The sequence below is a fragment of the Periplaneta americana genome, chromosome 8 (assembly GCF_040183065.1).
Source record: "Periplaneta americana isolate PAMFEO1 chromosome 8, P.americana_PAMFEO1_priV1, whole genome shotgun sequence".
Taxonomy (NCBI): Eukaryota; Metazoa; Arthropoda; class Insecta; order Blattodea; family Blattidae; genus Periplaneta; species Periplaneta americana.
The window spans coordinates 30,099,903-30,121,991 of NC_091124.1; the positions used below are offsets into that span (position 1 = coordinate 30,099,903).

The 22,089-nt window shown below is 34.0% G+C and overlaps 1 protein-coding gene across 1 annotated transcript in view; it reads right to left on the minus strand.

The window, feature by feature from the left end:
- Positions 1 to 20,014, minus strand: part of LOC138704606 (aminopeptidase N-like) — an 81,679-nt gene extending 61,665 nt beyond the window's left edge. Inside the window, exons 1-4 of the mRNA XM_069832681.1 lie at positions 19,914 to 20,014; positions 7,769 to 8,225; positions 3,474 to 3,635; positions 731 to 1,033 (exon numbers count right to left, since the gene is read on the minus strand). Coding sequence (XP_069688782.1) covers positions 731 to 1,033; positions 3,474 to 3,635; positions 7,769 to 8,223 — 920 coding nt within the window. The 5' untranslated portion in view covers positions 8,224 to 8,225; positions 19,914 to 20,014. The remainder of the gene's footprint in view (positions 1 to 730; positions 1,034 to 3,473; positions 3,636 to 7,768; positions 8,226 to 19,913) is intronic.
- Positions 20,015 to 22,089: the final 2,075 nt, after the last annotated feature.

Here is a 22,089-nt window from a genome sequence, read left to right on the forward strand (position 1 = left end):
CTATCCTTCTTTTGACTTCCTGGCAGCAGCTCATGTTACTGCTTATGGTACACTCCAAGTATTTGAAGCTGTCCACTTGCTCTGTAGCTGTATTTAGATTGGCAACAGGCCATGATTGTTTGGCCAAACACCTGTATAGAATTGGAATATATCAGTCCCCTAACTGCCCATTGTGCAACTCAAACCAAGAAATGGATTCGGAACACCTCAAAATCTGTGCTTCAGTGCCTGACGATGAAAATATCTTTGAAAAATATTGGAGTGCAAGAGGTCAAATGACTTTACTGTCAAACGCCTGGCATTAGAAAACAACAACAACAACAACTTGCTCTACTGCCTCATTCAGAATTCGTAAATTTACTTTCTTTATTTTCTTCCTATGACCATGCTCTTCGTCTTGTTTGCATTTATCTTCATCCCATACTGCTCACAGCTGTCATTTAGCTCCAGTAGCAATCTCTTAGTATCATTTCCTCTTCTGCTAACAACGCCATATCATCAAATCTTATGCACTTTATTCTTCTTCCTCCTACTGCTTGTAAGTAATTTTAATGGCTCGTACTTTCCTAAACCAATTAACTGCTACAGTTGTGTCAGAAAAATGTACCGATAATGTATTAAACAGTTTTATCTTAAATAGGCTATGACACTTAAAACAAATGCATTTTCACTTACTCGAACATAAGGAGTGTTCATGTTGTATTATTTCTTATTCAAAGATCATAAATACCTGTATGTAATTAATCCCCAGTTTTCCATTGCTCCGGCTGCAAAATCAGGCAAGGCCACCTGGTCGATCTTGGGAAACTTGTAATCAATATCAGTATATTTTTCGAAGAATTGCACCAGTCGAGGTCCTACTTCTTGGCTATACTCAGCATTAGCAATGGCTTCCTCGCGAGCCCATGCTGAGAAAGTGAATGCACCTTCAGTGTATTCCTTACTTTGGAAATCTGATACAACAAACGCGACGAGGTACGTCGACATAGGGCTAGGTGTCTCTTTAAAGACATAATTTACTCTGCCATCAGAACTGCAACAATTCACAAGTACACATGAATAGGCTAGAAATGTATTATGTTTCACTACTTTAATCTTCTTCCTCTCCTAGGACACTTTAATATTGTCCTCCCTCACTTTTATTGTATCCGATTAATTTTTTTTTAATGATTTTAATATAATAATTTGTAATATTTAAAGCGATTTATAGTTTCTAAAATCCGTTTCAACTACGTTAGATAAATTTTTAAATTATTTTAATTTATCTTAAATATACTGAATGTTAACAATACATTTTAAACATTTTCCAAAGATATTGAAGTAATTTTCACACCTCAGAATCGTTAAAAATTAAATTTAAAAACTACTACAGTACCGATACCTAAAGTAATTTTTATTATAATAAAATACATTTGAAAATAATTTCAAAACTTAGCATCTTTATTAAGGTATAGACAAATACGTCCATTCCAGTGTTCACAGCAAAACTTTAAATAGTCTTCCTATTAATGCAAAATTATGTTTAAATATTTCTAAATTATTTTAACTACTCTAAAGTGCCGTATTTTAATAATCTTATAACAGTGTTGTACATGAGTTTTGTACATTGTTCTAAATTTTTTTTTAAAGTTACAGTCTTTCGAAATAATTTAGCTAATTTTTATTTTTATTGTAAAATCTTTAAAAACTGCTATAGGGCTGCTAGGGCTTTAACTTAAGTTGTATCATTTTCATCAGTGTTTGTATTTCTTTTTTGTATTTATATGTGCTATCTGGTAGGATGGAAGAGAAGGCCTTATGGCCTTAATCCTGTCAGATTAAATAAATTATTATTATTATATAATTTATTATTAATTGTCTCATATTCTTCTACAGTACAGATATTTAAAGACCATCTTAAAACATTCTTACAATAAGTTTAAGTACCTTAAAAGGTTGTAAAATTTCTTTTAAATCGATTAGAAAGTTATGTTAAAAATATTACAAAATTTTAGTTACTTTTAAAATCATCTAAAGATCACTTTAAAAATTGTCTTCATATAATTTTATTACAATATATATTTCAAATATCATAAAATTCATTTTAAAAATTTACATAATAATTCAAAATAACATCTTAAGGAGAAAGGACGGTATTTTGGGGTAAAAAATGAGTACATTACAAAGAATAATCTTTAAAACACTCTGTTATAAGTGTGGAATACACTGCATAACATTCTGTGGATATTTGTGCCCTTATCGGATGTTGAGACACTAATTTTAAAGTTCCTGAGCTCTGGGTTTTTTAATCACACGCCCTCTTTGGTTGATGTTTCAGGTAACTTCATTTTTTTGCTACATTGCCAGACAAAAATGAACATAATTTCTTAACTATTAAAGATACTCGTACATGCTTGAAATGTATTACACACATTCTTCAAACTATTAGGAAACTTTTTTTGTAACAAAATTTTGCTAATTGATTTTATTTTAAAAATATATATGCCTATTTGCAAAAAGGGAAATTAAAAAAATGTTATTACATTTTAATTGTTTATTTTACAAATGTAGACGGCCTCCAGATATGGAGGGTAGCTGTGAAAAATATATTGAATAAGCAGTCGTGGACAGCCGATATGGAGTAGTCCTCCAGCTTGGGGCTTGGGCGAAGGGCTAACAACCAATCACCGTAAAAACAGCTTGTTACGAAACTATACAATAAGTCTCGGAATGTGACTGGCACAGGATAGGGACGGATGGCGGCCTTATGTGAGGGCGGCAATGAACCTGCGGGTTTCTTAAAAGCCATTTGTGAGTAAGTAAGGGACTAATATCAAAATTCTGTTACAGACAGTTTGTAGAGCGTGCTTTTACAAGTAAAATATAAAAACTATTTGAATTTATCTTCAAAAATGGCTTAGATATATCGATTTCAGTAAAATACTGCATTGGGTATATACTTCTTTTTTCAAATCTGGGCCCCAAATAATTCTTTATATATATATATATATATATATATATATATATATACATTTGGTTAAGTTGCTTTAAGCATGAGCTCTCTACATACAAAAAATAAAAATTTACACCAAATAGGAAAAATTAAAATAAAATATCACCCTTTACCCTTAATATCATTCTTGCATTATTCTCAAATTTATTTTAAAATTATCTAAAATTTATTTCGAATACCATATTAAAATAATGTTTGTAAGCTATGTTATATTATTTCAAATTATCTGAAAGACATAAAAAATTATTATCTAAAGATTACTTTAAAATTAGTCAAAATGTTTGAAAAACAAATGAAATTCAACTTAATTATCATATTTAAGTAACGTCAAAAAGCGTTTTTATTTTCTAAACCTTATTTTTAAAAACAAAATCTTTTATTAACAATTAACGTGAAAATTTAATACATCGGTTCACATTGCATAATCACTAATCACTTATCACACAAATCAGTAAGAAAGCATAATCATTCGGATACTCACTCAATGATTGGCTCTGTTTTTTCTACAGGCATATTGCTCAATGAATGATATCCAGATGGTGTATCTATACTGATCTTGAAAGTCGCCTTGAATTCCGGTTCATCAAAGCAAGGGAAAACTCTTCTTGCATGTGTTGCTTGAAACTGAGTTGCTGCAATCCACCTAAAAGTATGTTTTCAAGTTCATGAAGAATTTACTGTATGCCTAATAATGTCATAATGCTGGCTATCTTTCAGCAAGGTTAAATGTTGGTGTTATGTCACTTTTACTCTAGTTTACAAACGTCTAGATTTACGTTCATTTGTTGCATTTAATCATGTACAGTAAGCTCTTTTCCTGACCACAATTACCGCGTATGCGCAAAATCTATCGGTAATCAAATAGACTTTAGATCATTCTGTTGTCTGCAGATACTTTTCATTTGAAGTACAACCACAGTCTAGTATATACAGTCACGAAGCTTAATACGTGGTAAATATGCATCCGTAGATAGTTGCTAACCACTAGGATCGTTACTATCGCCTCATTACAAACAATGGGAAATAGTACCTGCACAGTCTATTGTTCCTAGTACCCTCATAAACTCAAGCTTCGTGACTGTATATACTAGACTGTGGTATAACCGTGTAGATACAAATTAATTCACTGACTGGGAAAGGAAAGAAATAAAATAATAAGATACGGCTTCATCAATGATATTTATTTGTATGTCATTAATTTTTAACGACACATTTCAAGTGATCACCTCTGTATCTTATGATTTGTTGCAATTATGACATGTTGGTTCTGACGAGTTTGGCGGAACTGTATAATGATATGAGAGCAGCAATAATTAAACGTTGTCTAGGCAACATGAAGTTCCAAATATGCAGTTTTGTTCATCTTGGATGTCTAATGTTTTGTTTAATTTCATGGCCTACTCTACATGTTTGTACTTGATTGCAGATACGAGATGGAACAGATCAGTCATATATTAACTGTGAGGAAGACAATAGAACATTGTTTGGCTCTGAATAGTTCTCATTTTGAGCATCTGTTGTCAAGTTTGGTTAGTAATAATATTTTCTTTAGTTTCATGGCCTACTTTACATGACTGTACTTGATTGCAGATGCGAGATGGAACAGATCAGTCATATATTAAGTGAGAGGAAGACAATAGAACATTGTTTGGCTCTGAATAGTTCTCATTTTGAGCATCTGTTGTCAAGTTTGGTTAGTAATAATATTTTCTTTAGTTTCATGGCCTACTTTACATGACTGTACTTGATTGCAGATACGAGATGGAACAGATCAGTCATATATTAACTGTGAGGAAGACAATGGAACATTGTTTGGCTCTGAATAGTTCTCATTTTGAGTATCTGTTGTCAAGATTGGTTAGTAATAATATTTCCTTCAGTTTCATGGCCTACTCTACATGATTATACTTGATTGCAGATACGAGATGGAACAGATCAGTCATATATTAACTGTGAGGAAGACAATGGAACATTGTTTGGCTCTGAATAGTTCTCATTTTGAGCATCTATTGTCAAGTTTGGTTAGTAATAATATTTTGTTTAATTTTATGGCCTACTCTACATGATTATACTTGATTGCAGATACGAGATGGAACAGATCAGTCATATATTAACTGTGAGGAAGACAATGGAACATTGTTTTGCCCCGAATAGTTCTCATTTTGAGTATCTGTTGTCAAGTTTCGTTAATAATGATATTTTCTTTAGTTCATGGCCTACTCTACATGATTATACTTGATTACAGATACGAGATGGAACAGATCAGTCATATATTAACTGTGAGGAAGACAATGGAACTTTGTTTGGCTCTGAATAGTTCTCATTTTGAGTATCTGTTGTCAAGTTTGGTTAGTAATAATATTTTCTTTATTTTCATGGCCTACTCTACAGGATTATACTTGATTGCAGATACGAGATGGAACAGATCAGTCATATATTAACTGTGGGGAAGACAATGGAACATTGTTTTGCCACGAATAGTTCTCATTTTGAGTATCTGTTGTCAAGTTCGGTTAGTGATAATATTTTCTTTAGTTTCATGGCCTACTCTACATGATTATACTTGATTGTAGATACGAGATGGAGCGGATCAGTCATATATTAACTGTGAGGAAGACAATGGAACATTGTTTGGCTCTGAATAGTTCTCATTTTGAGTATCTGTTGTCAAGTTTGGTTAGTAATAATATTTTCTTTATTTTCATGGCCTACTCTACATGATTATACTTGATTACAGATACGAGATGGAACAGATCAGTCATATATTAACTGTGAGGAAGACAATGGAACATTGTTTGGCTCTGAATAGTTCTCGTTTTGAGTATCTGTTGTCAAGTTTGGTTAGTAATAATATTTTCTTTATTTTCATGGCCTGCTTTACATGATTGTACTTGATTGCAGATACGAGATGGAACAGATCAGTCATATCTTAACTGTGAGGAAGACAATGGAACATTGTTTGGCTCTGAATAGTTCTCATTTTGAGCATCTATTGTCAAGTTTGGTTATTAATAATATTTTGTTTAATTTCGTGGCCTACTTTACATGATTGTACTTGATTGCAGATACGAGATGGAACAGATCAGTCATATCTTAACTGTGAGGAAGACAATGGAACATTGTTTGGCTCTGAATAGTTCTCATTTTGAGCATCTATTGTCAAGTTTGGTTATTAATAATATTTTGTTTAATTTCGTGGCCTACTTTACATGATTGTACTTGATTGCAGATACGAGATGGAACAGATCAGTCATATCTTAACTGTGAGGAAGACAATGGAACATTGTTTGGCTCTGAATAGTTCTCATTTTGAGTATCTGTTGTCAAGTTTGGTTAGTAATAATATTTTTTTTAATTTCATGGCCTACTTTACATGATTGTACTTGACTGCAGATACGAGATGGAACAGATCAGTCATATATTAACTGTGAGGAAGACAATGGAACATTGTTTGGCTCTGAATAGTTCTCATTTTGAGCATCTATTGTCAAGTTTGGTTATTAATAATATGTTGTTTAATTTCATGGCCTAATTTACATGATTGTACTTGATTGCAGATACGAGATGGAATAGTTCAGTCATATATTAACTGTGAGGAAGACAATGGAACATTGTTTGGCTTTGAATAGTTCTCGTTTTGAGCATCTATTGTCAAGTTTGGTTAGTAATAATATTTTGTTTAATTTCATGGCCTACTTTACATGATTGTACTTGATTGCAGATACGAGATGGAACAGATCAGTCATATATTAACTGTGAGGAAGACAATGGAACATTGTTTGGCTCTGAATAGTTCTCGTTTTGAGCATCTATTGTCAAGTTTGGTTAGTAATAATATTTTGTTTAATTTCATGGCCTGCTTTACATGATTGTACTTGATTGCAGATACGAGATGGAACAGATCAGTCATATCTTAACTGTGAGGAAGACAATGGAACATTGTTTGGCTCTGAATAGTTCTCATTTTGAGCATCTATTGTCAAGTTTGGTTATTAATAATAATATGTTTAATTTCGTGGCCTACTTTACATGATTGTACTTGATTGCAGATACAAGATGGAACAGATCAGTCATATCTTAACTGTGAGGAAGACAATGGAACATTGTTTGGCTCTGAATAGTTCTCATTTTGAGCATCTATTGTCAAGTTTGGTTAGTAATAATATTTTGTTTAATTTCATGGCCTACTCTACATGATTGTACTTGATTGCAGATACGAGATGGAACAAATCAGTATATATTAACTGTGAGGAAGACAATGGAACATTGTTTGGCTCTGAATAGTTCTCATTTTGAGCATCTATTGTCAAGTTTGATTAGTAATAATATTTTGTTTAGTTTTATGCCTACTCAACATGATTCAAGAGGACTATAATAATAAGAGGACTTTATTTATAGCTCTCTTGACATGATTTTACATGTTTATTTGTCTCAAGTTTGAAGTCACGAAACAAGTTTAATAAATAGTTAAAAGACATGAATTGGGTGAATGGGTGAAATTTCTACACATTCATACCTAAAATTTAATGTAAATTCATAATATGTAAATTTTAATATAGGGTGCCTCTTAAAAAATAAAGTTTACTGTCACACTCTGTATGATTGAATAACTAACTTTTTCGAACACTGGTATTATATTGTATGGTTTATCTCCAACAGATTTTGTATAAAACTTCTGTTTTGTCAAATTAAAATTTAAGAAGTTATGAGTAATATTCCATACTTTTTTAACACTCTGTATATTCATTACAATGAAAATAAAAAAAGTATTCTTACCTTTCTTCGTCATCTTTAGTACCGGTAATATATGAGCTCTTGTAGAATCCGTACATATCATCAGATAATTTCCCTGCGAATGCTATTTGAATCGTGCTCGTTCCTTGTTCGAAAACTGAACTATCTGATTTTCTCAGTGTAAGGAAATGTTTATCATTGTCCAGATCTAAAACATATTCAACTTCGACATCGTCTACTTTAACATCAGACAAAGTTAAACCATTAGCATGAAGGACAATTTCCTCTACTGGTTCTTCTATGTTTACCGTGATGGATACGTCTCCTTCAAATGTAAAATCTCCACTCAGTTCAGGCTTCAAATTGATCTCGTAGGACTTTGGCTTCACAGTCTTTGGCAGACGGTAAACATTTTCTTGTGGTTTGACATTCGGTACATTAGCTGCAAATGTTATTGCAATGCAGAGTGCATGAATTAAGAATATTTTGTATTTCATACCTGAAACAAACAATTTAAGTATGTAGGCCTATTAGAAATAGAAGTCTTTGTTTTGTAGATTTAGAAAAGACATTTGATAGCGTGTTTTAAACAAAACTATGAGACATATTGATAAAAAAACATATACCAAATCATTCAACGAATTCCAATAACTGGGACATAAAATCACAGATAAAAATTAATAGAAATCGAACATTTTCATCCCACTTCAAAAGCAATCAGACTGGTGGAAAAAGCTGTATCTCACGCTCAAAGAGGTTCAGCTGGTTTGAAGGTTATTGAAATTAGTGCCTGCTACATCAAAGGTACCGATGCGCAGTATGCTAAGCTCTCAAATAGGAAATGAAACCATTTTATGAATCTAGAAGTTTCAAATATAATTACGAACATAAAAAGAAAAAAAGTGGATTTTCTTCATTTTTCATCATACTGTCCCCTTAATATAGTAAGTTGTTCAGCTTAATTATTAGACCATACAGCATGTAATTTACTTTTATTATTATTATTATTAAAGATATTATTAAGATATTAAAGGGTTTAAGATATCATAAAATGTTTTACAATATAAATTCTAAATCTCTCTCTCCGGTCTGCAGATGTATAAAATATGCTAATTTGCATGGATCAAGCTTGGATCTATTTCATGTGAAGTATATATTTTGAAGTTTTATATCAGTTTTCATTTATATCTTTTGTTTAAATATGTATTTTAATATTATTCTCGCTCATTATGCTATGTAGTTTAGTCATCCATTTTATCCCGTCCATTCATTGTCATTATTGTCGTTGTATTATAATCTTGTATATCTTTGTAATATTATTTTATATGATTCCATTCTTCATTCATGATTCCATTATTTCATTTGTAATTATCATTTTAATTAATTGCCATTAATTTAATTATTTATTTGTACTTTTATTGTAAATTATTGCTAATGTTTTTGTTACATTGTTCGTGCTGAACTGTAATTGGCCTCTGGCTGTTGTACAGCACATTAAATATAAGTAAATAAATAAATAAATAAAATAAATAAATTATTATTATGATTATCATCATCATCATCATTATTATTATTTTATTTTTATTTGGTTATTTAACGACGCTGTATCAACTACTAGGTCATTTAGCGTCGATTGGATTGGTGATCGCGAGATGAGGCCGAGGATTCGTCATAGATTACCTGACATTTGCCTTACGGTTGGAGAAAACCTCGGAAAAAACCCAACCAGGTAATCAGCCCAAGCGGGAATCGACCCCGCGTCCAAGTGCAACTCCGGATCGACAGGCAAACGTCTTAGCCGACTGAGCTACGCCGGTGGCTCATTGTTATTATTATTATTATTATTATTATTATTATTATTATTATTATTATCATCATCATCATCATCATTATTATTTTATTTTTGTTTGGTTATTTAACGACGCTATATCAACTACCAGGTTATTTAGCATCGATTTGATTGGTGATAGCGAAATGAGGCCGAGGATTCGTCATAGATTACCTGACATTTGCCTTACGGTTGGGGAAAACCTCGGAAAAACCAACCAAGTAATCATCCCAAGCAGGAATCGAACTCGCGTCCAAGTGCAACTCCGGATCAACAGGCAAACATCTCAGCCGACTGAGCTACGCCGGTGGCTCATTATCACTATCATTATTATTATTATTATTATTATTATTATTATTATTATTATTATTATTATGGTAATAGAGATGAAGACGAAACAATTCCTAAGCCGAGAAAGCATAAAGATGCTCTGAATGTTTATATAGGCCTAACAGTATTTTGGCCCTGCTTATCGTAGGATAAGACCACTGGCATTACTCTTATCTCATGTCTGGGATGTTAAAATTTTGTCAGTCACTCAATATAAAGATTAGGCCTAATTTAATCTCGGCTTATGGGCTCAGTTTATCAGTTGATCGATCACATCGCACAAATTTATTGATATACTATTGTTCGAACTTGTTTATGAGGATTATATTGATCTCCACATTTAATCCGTCCCTCTTAATCCACACTCTAACCGCATTACATGTAGCATATTTTGTCAATTCACGCTTTAGTTTAAGAAATATAGAGATACGCCATTTTAGTTTCCTTTGCCATAATTTTGCTACTTTTTCCTCAATTCGCTGTAGCATTTATCGTCAAGCAACAAGCAAACAATGGAGAGTTTTCGCACCCTCGTGGCCCACTATACGGTTAAACGCCATGTTGACGTATTTGATGACGTTACTACTACTACGATGGCATCACAGCCCAAAGTCGAGCCTTAGCCTCCTCAATTTTCTTCCTCCAACTGTCCCTGTCCTGTGCTAATCTCCTCCAGGCAGTTGTTCCGAGATAGTCCTGAGAATCGATCGTTACCGCATCTATCCATCTATTTTTGGGTCTTCCAATTGGTCTTTTGCCATGTATTTTCCCTTCTAAGATATTCTTTGGTATTCTGTTCCCTTCCGTCCGATAGACATGTCCGGCCCATTCAAGCCTCCTTAATTTGATGAAAGTAACAATATCGAAACTTCTATATAATTTATATAGCTCGTTATTATAACGTATTTTCCACTGCATATTTTCTTGCACTGGTCCAAAAATTCTTCTGAGTATTTTGCGTTCAAATATACCCAGTTTAGCTTCTGTGTCCTTCGATAATGTCCAAGTTTCGCTTGCATAACAGAGAATACTTCTAATAATTGTTTTGTATATTTTAAGTTTTGTTCCCTTGTGCACACAGATTTCAATATTGCGCTTAATGCAAAATAGGCCTTATTGGCTGCAGTGATTCGACTCTGTACTTCAATTAATTCGTTATTGTTACTTGTCATTACTGTTCCAAGATATTTAAACTTCTCAGTTTCTTCAAACATGTTTATCGTCAGATTAGGAGGGTTGTATGACGTATATTAACGTTCGTAAAACTTCAGAAAGTATAATAAATTGTACGATAGTTCCCGTTCCTTTAACATTTAGGAAGACATATAAAAAATTCGAAATGAATCTCATTTATTTTTTTTGAAAAGTACAAAAAAATACAATATGCGCCAAAACAAATACACTCAGGGGCAAAAAAAAAACCGGACACTTTAATATTTGCTCGTATTTTGCAAAACATTATCTTCTCATACAATATTATGGTAGCCATCTGTTGTTATGGAGACGTGTATACATTATTGATTGTTTTTTGTTTTATAAACAAGCCATTACAACCAAATATTCCAATTTTGCTTTCGGAGTCTCAGCTATAACAATTTTGTCTCAACCATTTTGTGCTTCATTATCGTTATCATTCGTTATTTCTTTATTTTTACATTTTCTGAGTTTAAGTGGGGTTGTAACATTTGTCTTAAACCAAGATGCGACCTGAAGATGTGGCTCGAGCTGTAGCCCTTTACGATGATGGACGCAGTGTACGTTACATTGCAAATGTTATGAATATGGCTAGAAGCACAACCCATGATGCCATAAAACGGTATAGAGAGACCCTAGAATATACCAGAAGACCAGGTTCGGGTCGTCCAAGAGCTACAAATCCAAATGAAGACAGGTATATGGTGTTGAGAGTTCTTAGGGAGCGCAACCTGCCAGCTACTAGTGTAGCCCAGAAATTTGTTAACATGCATGGACGCCCAATTTCGGCCAAAACAGTTAAAAGGAAGTTGAAAGCAAGTGGACTGATATCAAGTAGACCTGCAACTGGTCCCAGACTTCTCAGGATGCATCGAGTTGAACGACTGCGTTTTGCAAATGATCACAGGGATTGGAGAAATGGACAGTGGAGCTGTGTTCTGTTCACCGATGAGTCCCGTTTCAATCTGTGCTCACGTGATGGACGTGAAAGAGTTTGGAGAAAGAGGGGAGAACGATTTTCACAGTGTTGCATTTCCGAAAATGTGCCGTATGGAGGTGGTGGAGTGATGGTTTGGGCAGGAGTGTGTACGGATGCTCGTACAGAGTTGGTTTTTGTTGAAAATGGAAGACTATCAGCTGATAGGTATATAAATGAATGTTTGGCTAATCATGTTATGCCATTTGGCCAATTTGTAGGCGATAATTTTGTTTTAATGCATGATAATGCACGGCCGCATATTGCCTATGCGGTCGGAGATTATCTCCAAGAAGTGGGAATCCATGTTCTTCCATGGCCAGCAAGGAGTCCAGATATGAACCCAATTGAACACGTGTGGAGCATGCTGGGACGGCGTGTTAAGAATAGACGACCGAGACCAGAATCGTTACAAGAGTTGAGGCGAGCACTTGGCGAAGAATGGGAACTTGTTCCTCAAGAAGACATTGCTAACCAAATTGAGAGCATGCCAAGACGTATGGATGCAGTTATTCAAGCCAGAGGGGGTAATAACCGTTACTAAAAAGAGTTTTTAATGTTTAAGGCACCATAAAATGAAAAAACAGTTAGACCAAACGATGCCATAGTTATACGCCCTTTGTAATTTTTTGTAAATTTTCTCATCAGATTTTTTTTTTCAAATGTTGTCGTATAAGGCGCTAAATGAAATATTATTTTGTTTAAATGGGTTTTGTTTCATTTTGAAATAATTGGCAACAAAATACAAGCAAATATAGAAGTGTCCGGTTTTTTGTCCCTGAATTATCGCTCATCTGCTGTTCTCGTTTCCATAGCAAAGAAGATTTATTTATTACATACAATAGTTTGACATATTGTGAATTCAGTGTTGTGTTGCTTTCTGCAATTATGGTTCTCACAATAGAGGAGAAGGTGTTTATTGTCGAGCATTATTTCCGATCATACCAGTTCTGAAATTACAAACACTGTGAAAATCAAGATAAGTCAATATAACATGTAAGGCGACATAAAACTGATCCCGTACGACGGAACATCTCGACGACAGCTAACATTGTTGTGTTATTTGGTGTCGCATTGTTAAATCGCTCTTGATACTGCTCTTTAACGTGGCTCAAGCTGAGTCCATTCTGACGCCCCATTCTGTACAATCGGAAATAATGTTTGACAATAAACATCTTCGCCTCTATTGTGAGAATCATGTTAGCAAATCTTCACTATATTTACAACAATGAGTTCAGATAAACAGACTTCACCATGGATACGATACGTACATTCGCAGTATCAGTGTGAGAATTTCAGTACCGGTACTGTTTGTTGGCGCATACCGTATTAACTTCGATGTGATCTGTTCAGAATAGACATTTACACCTTCAAAAGTTGATAAGTAGTAAACGTTTTTGTTTTTCACGTTAGATGGGGGATCAAAACGAGAGAAATGTTGAAAATGAATGGAAATTGGTTTTAAAAGTGGTCACTATTCAAAATTTTTACTGGTTTCCAAGTTACGGCGAGTTAAACAAATGAGCGTTATCGTTTGGCGGAATACTGACCAATCAATCTTTTTATCTGTTGGAATCTCAACGAAAAATTCTTTCCTGCACCTTATTGTACTTCGGTCTGAATAATTTATCCATGTTGACTGTTCTAAGTAGAAGAATATCGTCCACAGTGGTAAATTTCAAAGGAGATGACATGTTTTAACACCGAATTAGACGTACGATAAACTTCATTCGCGTCCACGTTATTCGGCTAGAAATAGCGGGTCCGCTATTGAAATAACGTGAGGTGAATGGCTCTGATTGGCTTTTTCATCAATGACATCAACATATCGTTAGACGTTTAGAGGAAATCAAGGGTGAGAAAACTCTCTATTAAGGCTTCCTAATCTGCCTAACGCCAATCTACGCAATCAAACAATTTTCTCGAAATGAAGGGCCATATTAAGTAAAAGTCCTTATTTTTCACATACATTCCTTAGGATATAAATAAAATTAGTCCAATTGTCTTGGGATTAGCGGCAAGCTCCTATTGCCTGACCGAGGCTCAGTATCAGGACATATCCCCAGCTCATCTTATGCCAGAAACACCCCAACATGCTCTCTTGTGGTGAAATACAAGTCGGGCTATTACAAACAAGAACATAAACTCTTCCCCACACCAAGCCTCAAGGTTTTTTAAATATTATTTTTATTATAAATCTCACAGATACGTAAAGAAATAAAATTAAAGTTTTATAAAGTCATGGCTGTACCTACGCTGGCATATGGAAGTGAGACTTGGACATTAACCAAGAAGCAACAAAGCAAAATACAGACGACAAAATTAAATTTCTAAGAAATGTGAAGGGATGTACGAAGAGAGACTTAATAACAAATGAAAACATAAGAGAAGAGTTGGAAATTTTTAATATAAATGAAAGATTAAAAGATTTTAAACAAAATTGGAAAGAACATGTCGATAGAATGCCAGATACCAGACTTACTAAACAAATAATGCAATATCATCCTAAAGGAAGAAGATCGGTGGGCAGACCTAGGAAACGATGGCTGGAGGGCTTTGAAGACGTAACAGGCATTTGATTGCCTATACCATGAAGTGAAGAAGAAGAAGAAGAAGAAGAAGAAATCTCACAGTCAATTGGCTAGTCTCCTAAATTGAGACAACTTATCCTGCCTGTGATATTTATTTTATTTTGGAACCTTGGCCTTCGCATATTGCCTTTGGTATTCTGGCACGAATTTACTCGGACGTCGATCGTACAAGGCAAGGGCTTGGATCCCTTTTCTTGCGAGGACCGAGGCGTTCTCTTTCCCCCACTCGCTGTGCAGGCTTTTAACATCTTCGGCGATCCTGCCCTGTTACTGTTCTGCCGTGCTTCCTTACCCTTCACGTGGTAGCTAATAGGTTACGTCCATTTTCGGTCTTCCCCTTCAAAATTTTCTTACGTTCCTCCACATACACATCTTTATGGAACTCGCGATTTCTTTCACTAATTGCATCTTTTATTCGTTAGTAATTATATCATTTTCGGATGAGAGTCTGTGATAATAAATTGCTGAAGAAATCTTAAGTGTTATGTATCTTGAAGTCAAGTACTTTATTAAAGTATCAGCGCCTGTAACAAGACGATTTAGATAAGTGTTTTTTTTTTCTGACGTAGAATACTGTCTGCATAACATGTCTGAAAGATTAACCAACCAACTAAGTGAATGAGTAATCGATGAGCCATAGCAACTAGAGATGACAAAATGGGCGGTTACTAGAGATACAAAATGGCTGATGTTATTAACACAAAGAAAATTAATCGCACATGACATGAAACCAAAATACTTTTCCTAAACCGTAAGCCAAATGCGAGGAAATTTGGGCCACAACATCCCTGAATATCACCGGCCTCATTCATCACCGAAATTATATTCATAAACAAATCAGTATTACATATACAGTCGCTTTCTAGTCCACAACAATAGAACCAGTCTCAACAATAGTACACAGGCCTTCGGATTTCAACCAAAGATTAACTCGCGATATGACCAAAGATATTAAAGCGAGTATAAATAACAGCGAGAAAAAAAAATTACTCACATTACAGTAAATTAAAATTTTACTAGACGAATAGAGTAACAACAATCAGTAACGGTTCGTGGTATAATTATTTGTAGGTGGTTGTAGTTAACTTACAAGTAGACTGTAACTTTTAAATTCTGAAAACGGCTATGCAACAGATTTATTCATTTATTTATTTACTTACTCACTCACTCACTCACTCATTTATTTATTTATTTATTTATTTATTTATTTATTTATTTATTTATTTATTTATTTATTTATTTATTTATTTATTTATTTATTTATTTATTTATTTATTTATTTATTTATTTATTTATTTATTTATTTATTTATTTATTTATTCATTTATTTATTTATTTATTTATTTATTTATTTATTTATTTATTTATTTATTTATTTATTTATTCTGGTGGACTTAGGCCATCATGCCTTCTCTTCCGTACCAACAGAAATGAAATACAACTACAAGAAAAAGTATACATCATAATCAAACGTTTTAACCAGGGAATTTGTCGTCCAGTACGTTTTCAGCACAAAAAAACGCCGTTGCATGTTCGAGACATCACGGCGAACTAATCACTACAGTTCTGTAATGATAGTCAATATCAATATCAAAAATCGACGACAGTCGTGCCAGAGCCGGGGTACCAATATGAATTCTCCCAGAACCACAGAGATCATAATGTTCAATTTCAAGTTTAAACTAACTTCCAAGAAGAAATTATAACTCATTAAAATAGTGAGGGTATATTATGGATCCCACTATACAAGGACTTAGTAAATGATTGGCAAATACGAGTAGATAAAGTTATCATCAAACTTATCGACATTCCAGCAACAACAGTAATCCCAAAGTCTACAATTGAACATCTGGATAACCTCCAAACACGGCAACAATATTACTTAATATGCTGAGCTCATTGAGAGGAACAGAGGTTAAGGGTGTTCGAGAATAAGGTGCTTAGGAAAATATTTTAAGCTAAGAGGGATGAAGTTACAGGAGAATGGAGAAAGTTACACAACACAGAACTGCACGCATTGTATTCTTCACCTGACATATTTAGGAACATTAAATCCAGACGTTTGAGATGGGCAGGGATGTAGCACGTATGGGTCAATCTAGGAATACATATAGAGTGTTAGTTGGAAGATCTGAGGAGAAAATACCTTTGGGGAGGCCTAGACGTAGATGGGAGGATAATATTAAAATAAATTTGAGGGAGGTGGGGTATGATGGTAGAGACTGGATTAATCTTGCACAGGATAGGGACCGATGACGGGCTTATGTGAGGACGGCAATGAACCTGCGGGTTCCTTAAAAGCCATTTGTAAGTAATAATAATAATAATAATAATAATAATAATAATAATAATAATAATACAAAAGGATTGCATCTAATGAAATGTCCCAGCTACGGCTTCATTACCTGAATTTTATTATTATTATTACTATTATTATTATTATTATTATTATTATTATTATTATTATTATTATTATTATTATTATTATTATTATTTCTGAAGGAAGCCACAACGGAGACTCCAACAGCTTCAGAGACGGAAGAACATGAAGGTGGATGAGATTTCTCCAGGAGAGAAAACCTCAAAAACCGGGAAGAGGACTCGCGTTAGTCAAAATAAGACAACCATCTAAAGGAAGGACACCCTGACAGAAAAACCCTGCTTGACCAAAGCAGAGGTGGCAGCCCCACCATTGGTCCTACTCTACGCAGCACTCGTAATGCAGCTAGAGGACATAGTAATTACTGGTAAACCTCAAAGACATAGCCGGTCTTGTAATAAAAAATGGAGAAATAAGAGAAGAATTAGGCATTTGTCCAATAAATGATAAAATAAAACAATATAGAGATAGATGGAGAAATCATTTGCAGAGGATGGATAAAACTCGTTACCCTAAAATGACATATGATTATCAACCACATGGGAGAAGAGACGTTGGAAGACCGATGAAGAGATGGAGAGAGACATGAGGCCGGAACAGGAGAAATCTCGTAATTCATGAAGATATTATTATTGTTATTATTATTATTATTATTATTATTATTATTATTATTATTATTATTATTATTATTATTATTATTATTATTATTATTCTCAGCGGGAGTCTTGCAACAATTCAAAGATCTGCATCTTCCTTTCAATACATGACACGTTGTACAGGGTCCCAAAATTAAATGGCCGGATGGAATTTTGTCTCAGAAAAGTGTTGTTAGTACATCTCGATGTATTTTTAATCCCTTAACATTTTCGCTTATGAAATTTTTCTGTGAAACATACAAGGAAGATAGTATTTACAAAATAATTGGTTTCCCACGTTAAATCCTATGTCCAGAATGTTAATTTCCACAGTGTATGCAGTACATTATTTTACTGAATTTATTGCTAAATTTTAAGAAAGTAATAAATATTAATTATTGCTTTTGTTTTGCAAACTTTGTTTAATATACAGGGTGATTCACGAGGATTTACCGCCACTTACGGAGCTTATTTCTGAAAACATTTTGAGCAAAAAATGTCATATAAACATGGGTCATATTCTCAATATTTACAGAGTTACGTTTCGTTATTGGAACGCATTGCTGTGAACGCGTGATCTTGGTCAGCGTGCAGTCAGCAGCCAGCGCGAGCGCTACGGAAATCAAAGATAGCCGTATGCAGTTACGTAGAGCGACAAGTGCCGTTCACAAGCGTGCGGCCAAGTGTACTCAAGCGGACGGCGACAATTTTTAAAATGTGTTCTAAACTCTCCAAGACTTTAAATTAGGATGCAAAATTGAACTGCAAATAATCAAGTCGGTGGAAGTGGTGTGATTTTGTAATAATTGTTGTGATAACTGCGTAATAATAATGTAATTTTCTAGGTAAAAATAGAAAAAGATGTCTGTACGAGGCGACTAAGGAATTCACAGCACATTTTTTTGCTTCACAATACTTGCCAATTAAAGAAATGATATTTCTGAATGGTTCATTCTCTATTTGAATCAGGGATTGCACAAACAGCACATGTCACTATTTGTGGCGAAATGAGTTTATTAGAGTTTCATGGACTGTTGATATAGGGCTATCATTCCATGCAGAAACCACATGTGTCAGTATAGCCGTCTCACATTTGGAGACCTGTGAAATCCTGGAAGCGCTCAGAAACAACTCATGTCAATGACATGTGCCGACACATTGGTTCCGATTCCAGATGGCAGACATCTACGACATAAGGATACAAAAACTGATCCCACTGAATGGCAAATATCTCAATTCTGGTGGTGAATACGTTGAAAAAAAAACTCAGTTGTTCCAATAAAACTTTCCATGAAATTTTGTTCTCTTTCTGTAAACGGCTTCAGGGAAGCTTATTTTTTACGGCCCTCGTAATGCTAGAGTGGCCAAAATTTGTGTAAGCACTTCTTTTGACATTATTAAAATGATGGAAGAAAAAAGACTAATTTTTTTATCTGTCCCCATGAGAATATTTGCTTGTAAATACAAAGGAGAACACCATATTTACATTCTTTAGTGGCATACGTAGACAAAATCGTGTCATTTCAAAGAGAGAAGCTTGACGATATACGCAAACTAATGCGTTACATACCACATGAATATCAAGAATTTTGCAATAATATTCTTCAGTGGTCTATTATGGAAGAAAAAGTTCATTTATATGCTGAACTTATGTATTAAGTACACAGTAGGCCTATGCATATATTATATCCCTAATTTGACAAATAAACTTTAGTTGAACTGAAATTATTATACTACAATTTTGATTCCTTGCAGTAACAGCACATGTCAAGCTAATTTATATTCATTTATTTCATTAACAATTCATTAGATTCCAATAAATTTGGTATAAAACGACACATCTATTAGGCTTCTGTCTGAAGAAGCCAGTACTATAACCTATGATGTGGTCTGCCACCAGTAATACCGTTTTTTGTGTCTACTGAAAAATTTAGTTTTCATGACATGTGATGTTTCTGCAATCCCCGATTCATTTGTATTATTCTTTTACCTTCAAACTAAAGAAAAAAGTGTTTTACAAACAGCTTTAAATTAATGTAACTCTGAAAATATTAAGAATAGGACCCATGTTTATATGACATTTTTTGCTCAAAATGTCTTCAGAAATAAGCTCTGTAAGTGACGGTAAATCCCCGTGAATCACCGTGAATACGTTTTGTGCTCTGTACTATTACTACAGAAAATGTTCCTTATATTTCTTTAAGGCAACCTTCTTTCCACATTGGCAATTAACAATTTCTTTGCAGTACTTACTTGCTTCCTTGTCGCGTTGCAAGATACAAACACAAAATGCATGGACCTATAGATCCAACAACTCTTATATACTTCCCAGATGGTGTACCACTACGTCACTCAGTAAGCCGGTTAGAATATAAAGATTAATTAAAAATTCCGTGACAAAATCCCTCTTATCTGTCTGTTTTTGTCACTAAATCCTACTTCAACATTATTTATGGCTCACAAAGCTCTGTGCTCTTGATGAGTAAGAGGCATGTGTTGAATATTGTCTATATTTTCCTGTTTCAATATTTCGATGGCTCAGAATCAGACTGTTCCAAGTCCATTTTACTTTTTTTTTTTCAGGAGAGCTATTTTAAGCTCCTGACATTCAAAACTTCATGAAACAATATTTGGAATAACTTCATAGCAACATTATGGAGAGGAATATTTACAATTTTGTTCGATTCATATATGCAGACAAGAACTGGAACGCAATGAAACACAAATTTCTTTCTTACTAAAAGTTGGAATTAGAACAGTCTGGTTCTCAGCCACCGATTGATTAAGGATCGAATTCATAGTCGTCACTTATAAAATGAGGAAACACTTCATAGTCGAGACTTTGGACCAAAGTTGACTTTGGAAAGTACAAAGACAACATTTTCCTATTCACAGTCGACACTTTGAGGAAAGCAAACTTCAATCGTGACTTTACTTCGAAGTCGCCGAAAATCTAGACTTTGACTATGACTTTCGTTCGTGGACAAAATGAAAATGACTGATATTTGGGAAATTGCTGAATTTGCCGAGAATATTGAAGATACCTAGGAGATTATTAAAGCTGCTCATGTTCCTTACCTTCACAATGAAATAATTTCAGGGCTTAATGTGAAACTAACGTAACTACAATAGATGTTTTATTCACAACAAAATTCTTAACAGGCGATACTATTTCAGATAAACTATGCCATCATGTTTTGTATGAATTGTGTTATATACAAGACTGTTCGAACTGAGTTATGATTTTTTGTGGCCAGGTAGAAGAACAATTATTATCGATTGGTGTAAAGGCCTAAAAATGTGAATTTTTGTACTTACGTTAGTTTCGAATAATATTATTCTTATGTAAAGCTGCAAGGATCCAGTTGAGGAGAAGAGAGATAATTATTTCAATGAAAGACGGGAAGCAAGTCGTACACTTAGGAATAAAAAGAGAGGTTACTTGAAGGAAAAACTGAATGAGGTAGAAACAAATAGTAAGAATAAAAATATTCGAGATTTATATAAGGGTATAAAGGAATTTAAGAACGTTTATCAGCAAAGGGTAAACGTGATCAAGGATGAGAATGGTGACTTGATTGCAGACTCTCCATCAATCCTAAACAGATGGAAAAACTATTTTGCGCAACTACTAAATGTACATAGGCCAAATAGAAATGATCGGGACGAAATTGAAATACAAACTGCTGAGCCATTTATACCCGAACCCACGCTTTCAGAAGTCGAAATTGCGATAGAAAATCTGAAAAAGTACAAGTCTCCAGGTATCGATCAAATTACAGCAGAATTAATACAAGAGGGTGGAAGTGCATTATATAGCGAAATTTATAAACTTGTACTTGCTATTTGGGAAAAGGAAATTGTACCAGAACAATTGAAGGAGTCCATAATTGTACCTATTTTTAAGAAGGGGGACAAAACCAACTGTGGTAACTTTCGAGGAATATCACTTTTGTTGACGTCGTACAAAATTTTGTCCAATATCCTTTTGAGAAGATTAACTCCGTACGTAGATGAAATTATTGGGGATCATCAGTGCGGTTTTCGGCGTAATAGATCGACTATTGATCAGATTTTTTGTATTCGACAGATAATGGAGAAAAAATGGGAAAAAATGTTCTCGGAAATTAAAAAAGCTCAACTACGTTTCGCTTTTTCAGTCTTTTCCTCGACCATGAAAACGTCAACATACCGCTCTTGTAACGTATATTACTATTTCAGTTATTTTTATGGTAAACAAAGTGGAAGTGGTATAATTACGCAAATTTTAACAGCTTATTCCTTGGGTAGAATACAAACGAAAATACAAATAACACTTTGTTGGGACGTGAATACTTTTCGAAAAAATACCACTTAAAGCTACCTGAAATGATGCTGTAGCAAAAAATCTCAAAGCAACCAGTATTTTCAGCAGTGGTGAAATCGGTAA